Here is a 5,414-nt window from a genome sequence, read left to right as displayed (position 1 = left end):
AAAGATTAAGTCCCAATTAAATACATTGTTTTTCTAAAGTGTGGGGAGTAATTTATTATAATATTCAATGAGGGCTCACATTGACTGATCCAGGATTCATTTGTTTATAGAATTATTAAGATTGCAATGAAATGTCAAATGTAATCTGAACAAGAAATGATGCCCCCTTTTGTTAGCAATAAACGGTTTATTTATTTTAACTTGGTTATTGTTAAGACATTTGCTTAAAGAACATAATCAGAACATAATCATACACCTTTACATTCATTCAGCATGTGACACTGACTAAGCTCAAAGCAAAAGCAAAAGGAACAGGTTGAAACGCTAGTGACGTGTCTATTGACCAATTAGCGGAGTGCACGGTTACAGAACAAGGATGGCAATTACATTTGTTCACAAATTTTCCTTTATTGACAAAGGTACATATAAAGATAACTGGCATGTTGTTAACCTGACTTAGCACAAACATGCTCATTGCAACAAACGTAAGCCTATACGCATATAAAACAGGGTACACGGTTTCAAAAAGAAACAGACTATATTTAAACACATATTCTCTCCATAATTGCTGGCATGATTATGACATCGTTTACAAGAAACGAACATGGAATCAGTTAACACTTTACACTAAACATCTAAAGAGCAAACATGCAGCAGTCATGCATTCTTGTGCATGCGCGTAAATCACGATAAACACACACACACACACACAAACATTTTCACACCATTTAAAAGAAGAAAGTGCACATAATTGGTGTGTTTGAGTAAGTCCGTAGGTTCACTGGTTCGTTTTTTCGGCTACTTCACGACAGTAGAGAGTCTATTCTGAAGGGGTGATATCCAGCCTCTTGTACAGCAGAGTGAGAGCGCGTCAAACCCGGAAGGGAATTCGGCATGTCCGTCCCATCACACCGGTAAACGGGAAAGGCATGCGACACCTCAGAACTGCCTCGAAATCCGGTGTGCTGCGCATAAGCCACGGTTGACGATGGATAGCCCATGACAAAAGGCAGAAAGTGCGGAGCTGCTGACAACATTATCCTGGTATCGAAACATGTGCCCTCCGTGCTTTTCTCCCTCCGCATAAACGGTTTACGGAGGATGCTGTCTATTGCGAACGAGCTGGAAAATGTAGAACAAGTGCTTTCGTCGCGCGCTGGGAGCCGGCGGTCATCCGCAGGTGCGCGCTCCTGACATTCCGAGCTGTTCAGGATCTTCTTACTGATGCGCTTCCTCCTGCGGCGGAACACGCCGTCTGCGAACGTGTACTCGCTTTGTGGGTTTAACATCCAATAGTTATCTTTTCCCCATGGACGTGAGGGGTCTCGCAGCACTTTTAAAAAACAGTCGTTTAATGACAGGTTGTGCCGTACGGAGTTTCTCCACCCAGTGTAGCTGCCCCGGAAAAACGGGAATTTTTTCATTAAGTAGTCGTTTATTTCAGCAAGTGTGAGGCGGCCGCTGGTGGAATCGCGTATGGCCATTGCAATGAGCGCGATGTATGAGTATGGTGGTTTGGGTCGACGCGTATATGGCTTTGCCTTCCCGTCAGAAACGGGGGCACTCGGTTCTGGGCTGTTGGCTGAGCAGTCTCCATCAGAGCCCAATTCCTCCTCGGTGGACAGCGGTGATGCCATGTTCACATCCAAGTCATTGCACAGGTCCAGCGGCTTGTCAACTTGACGACTCGCAGAGAAAACCTCCAACTTCATCGTCAGGTGTCCCTGTCACTTTAACCTGAGCAGTTTGATTTGAAGAGCAATACTTTATGAAGAAAAGTGTTTAGTCTCGTCCAGCGGTATGAAAGAACCCAGACTTATCACTTCATATCAGTTAAAAAGTCCTCATGGGAGAACTGTGTGCACCAGCTGGCGTTAATATAGGCTAATTGCTACGCGGGACCTGCCCACGTGGGCGTGACTTACTGTTTCCTCCTATTAATCACAAAGTTCAGAATTTTTAGAGATGCACACCTGTCCACGTTGGTCTACGCTTAGAGCGAGACAAATGAGCAAGCCCTTCCAGCTTTGAAGCAGGCAAACGGAGTATGTATTAAGTATGTAGTTTACACTACCACAGCCCTTTCCTAAACACCTGTTTGTCACTAAGCACTACAAAATGTACCTGATCCAGGTCATCGTGTGCAATGTTTAAAGGTTGATTTTGAGGTCATTTTGTTGCCATTTATTTAATAACTTTTAAAGTGTTGCAAATGTATGTAGTTAATTAGAATCCCTGATATTATCACATTTATTCTGAAACAAAATAGTTGTCATTTTTATTTGTGTTCAAGGTGATTAAATTAAACGTTTTTCTATAGGCTAACTGTCCAAGAAGGGAGAGTATGTTTGGGGTAAAAAGCCCATGTTTTTCTTTAGTGAGGGACATATATTTGTTATGATGAATGTTTTAAGTGGGCTCACATTGACTGATCCAATAATAATTGAGATTAATTTCTTTATAGAATACTTGAGATGTTATGAATTGCCAAATGTGTTTGAAATTAACAGGAAATGGTGCACCTTTTTCTAGTTGTTTTTGAATAAGCATGATCATAATTTGTTCATCAGGCGTTTGGTAAAAGGCCCAGCCTTTTTTAATGGATTTGAATGATGTTGCTCCCATGAAAAAAAAATAAATAAAAAAATACCTTTTACAATCTTGATACACTTTGCCACCTGGATTGTTTTATATTTATTATAAAAAAAAAAATTCTTTAGCCCCATTGCACCATATGTTATAGTACAGTTACATTTGCTGCCACTTCCAAAAATTAAAATTCTTGAATCATTTACACTGTATTGACTTTCTTCCATCAGCAGAACACAAACAAAGGTTTTTAGAAGAATATCTCCACTCTATAGGCCCATAAAATACAAGTGAATGGTGACCAGAACTTTTGAAGCTCCAAAAAGCACATAAAGGCAGCATAAAATAATCCATACGACTCCATTGGTCTAATCAATGTCTTCTGAAGCGATCTAATACATTTTGGGTGAGAATAGACCAAAATGTAACTCCTTTTTTACTGTAATTTCCATTGTAGTCTCTAGGCACTATCATGATTTCAAGCTTGAATACACTTCCTAGTGCTTGATGCATGCTTGACGCACCCAATACCTAACATCAACGTGTCACTCATGATCACTCTTTGTAAACTTAGTTAACATGTTCAATTAAACAATTTACTCATGGCAGTTGCTGACTTTTGAAAGAATAGGGAAGTTTACCACACTTACTGTGAGTTTGGACGAGGGCCACATGTATCTAAAATAGTAAGAACAGGAATGAGAAGTGCCAGAGGTCACACATAGGTTGAGAATATGTGATGGGAAGGGGATAAAAGAAAGAAAAGGAAACAAAAAATACCTGTCTAAAAATCCTACTAAGCCAATATTTTTTTTTATTCTCTCATTTTCACAAACATAAAACAGAGGTGAAGGCAAAGCGAAAGGTCATGAAGTTTCACAAGTTCCTAATGTGTCCTGAGGTGAGTGATAATCGTTTAACTGTCTTTTTCACCACACCTACATAAAGCCTTTGGGATATTTTTTCTTCAAGTGAATCCAAAACATTCTCTTGTGCACCTGTGATAATTCATTAAGTTCATAGGGCAGGCAAACAAGCCTGTGCAACCTGTGGTGTGTGCCTATAAATGCACACGCTCTCAAGTACAAATACATACACAAATTATTATAAAGATTTCCATGGAGACAAGTTGTCGGGAACCAAACTTTAATTTCCTCAAGTTTACTTTGCGACTGACCTTTCTCTGACCTCATATTTTGTATACGTTCTTTCTTTGCAAAGCCCATGCCTCACATACCTGCACATAAGGGTGAAAAATTGAATAAGCTTTCTAATACATCTACACAATTAGCTTGTATGCTCATAATAGCACTAAACTCATCTATGCATTGAAAAGGGCTACAGCCAGCTAACAGACCTCAATGACATGAAATGGATATTGTCATATGTAAATCATACTTTTGGAATAAAATATGTTTAAAAGCTGAAAGTTCTTGCAATCCAACCGCTAAATCCACTCTCAAAAACCACACAAAACACAGCTCTACTTCATTTATAAACAACAAGGTCTTTTACTTCTTCCTGAAATAAATTATGTCTTGATGTATGAATTTGGCTACATTTCTGTTAAGAGATTAAAATTACTCTGAAAATTCCTGGATTATCCAAAAGCCTTGACTTGCTTCCCCAGTAATAAACTCAAATACATATGAATTGTGTACAGCATTAAATCACTGCAGTCAGATAGAATTTCTGCCCAGTGCATACTCATTTCCCTTCCCTGTCCAAGACAAAATGCTTTCCAGCAAGTTAAACACTTGAGAAGGCCTAAAACTGACATTTAAAAGGCATGTCAACCAATCTTTCTCCTTCTCAGAAATGTTGCTGAACTAATCAAAAATCACTAAATGATTGGCAATTAGATTTTGAGCCTACAAAAGTCCACCATCTCTCTCTGTATTTGTGACACCTGAAATGATCATTCTCTTCATACCTGATTTGTTTTGCTGTGTCGCCATCTGATAACTTTTTTAAGTTCAGACCTTCTGTCTGAGATGCAATGTGTGTGTGCACAGGTGTGCGTGTGGTTTATCTTTTAAAAAAATGCAGGTGTCATGATCTTTCTCTCAACACAAAAAGTTCAAAGTAATCTATTGATCTTGTGTTTAATGTTTTGATAGGATCCAGCACTGTGGGCTTTAATATTTTTTTAATTAAATACAGCAAGTCTACAGTATCTGTCTTTCTGTGGGTAGCCTCTGTTCAAATAAAAGAACTGGGAGATAAAGGTTTAAAGCCAAACAATTTTTTCATTGTTAGTGTTTTATTTAGCGACTGAAATAGTGTGCAGCAGTTGGGTTCCAGAAGAAAAAATCCCATACATTTTCTCAAAAGTTTTAAAGACGTCTACAGTGAGATCAGTTTTGTTAATTGATTGTATATGCTTCTGCTGAAGCCATCAGTCTGAGTTTTTCATTTTCAAAATAATTGTTTTTATTAGTCAGTCCCACCAGGATTTTAAGGCACTTTTTTCCTGGCTCAAAAACGGTCATTTGTGGCGATTTGTGTTATTTTGTTGTGAAAACTCACAAATAATCATAGTACAGTAGTGGCCAAAAATATTGGCACCCATGGTAAATATGAGCAAAGAAGGCTGTGAAAAACAATCTGCATCATTTATCCTTTTGATCTTTCATTCAAAATGTTTACAAAAATCTAACCTTTAATTGAAGTAGAACAATTGAAAGAGGGTAAATATCTCATTATTAGATAAATATTTTTCTCCAAAACATGTTGGTCCCAATTATTGGCACCCCTAGAAATTCTTATGAGTAAAATATATCTGAAGTATATTCCCCTATATATTTTATATTTCTTAGTGCACC

The 5,414-nt window shown here is 38.2% G+C and overlaps 1 protein-coding gene across 1 annotated transcript; it reads right to left on the bottom strand.

Moving 5' to 3' along the window:
* Positions 1 to 218: 218 nt before the first annotated feature.
* On the bottom strand, positions 219 to 2,653 carry foxq1b (forkhead box Q1b). The gene has a single exon (XM_052099149.1). It carries the CDS (start codon positions 1,710 to 1,712, stop codon positions 804 to 806), a length of 909 nt encoding a protein of 302 aa, XP_051955109.1. The 5' UTR covers positions 1,713 to 2,653; the 3' UTR covers positions 219 to 803.
* Positions 2,654 to 5,414: the final 2,761 nt, after the last annotated feature.

The sequence above is a fragment of the Xyrauchen texanus genome, chromosome 30, assembly GCF_025860055.1.
Source record: "Xyrauchen texanus isolate HMW12.3.18 chromosome 30, RBS_HiC_50CHRs, whole genome shotgun sequence".
Classification (NCBI taxonomy): domain Eukaryota; kingdom Metazoa; phylum Chordata; class Actinopteri; order Cypriniformes; family Catostomidae; genus Xyrauchen; species Xyrauchen texanus.
Note: the sequence above shows the minus strand (reverse complement) of the source record. Positions and strands in the feature narration are given on the sequence as shown.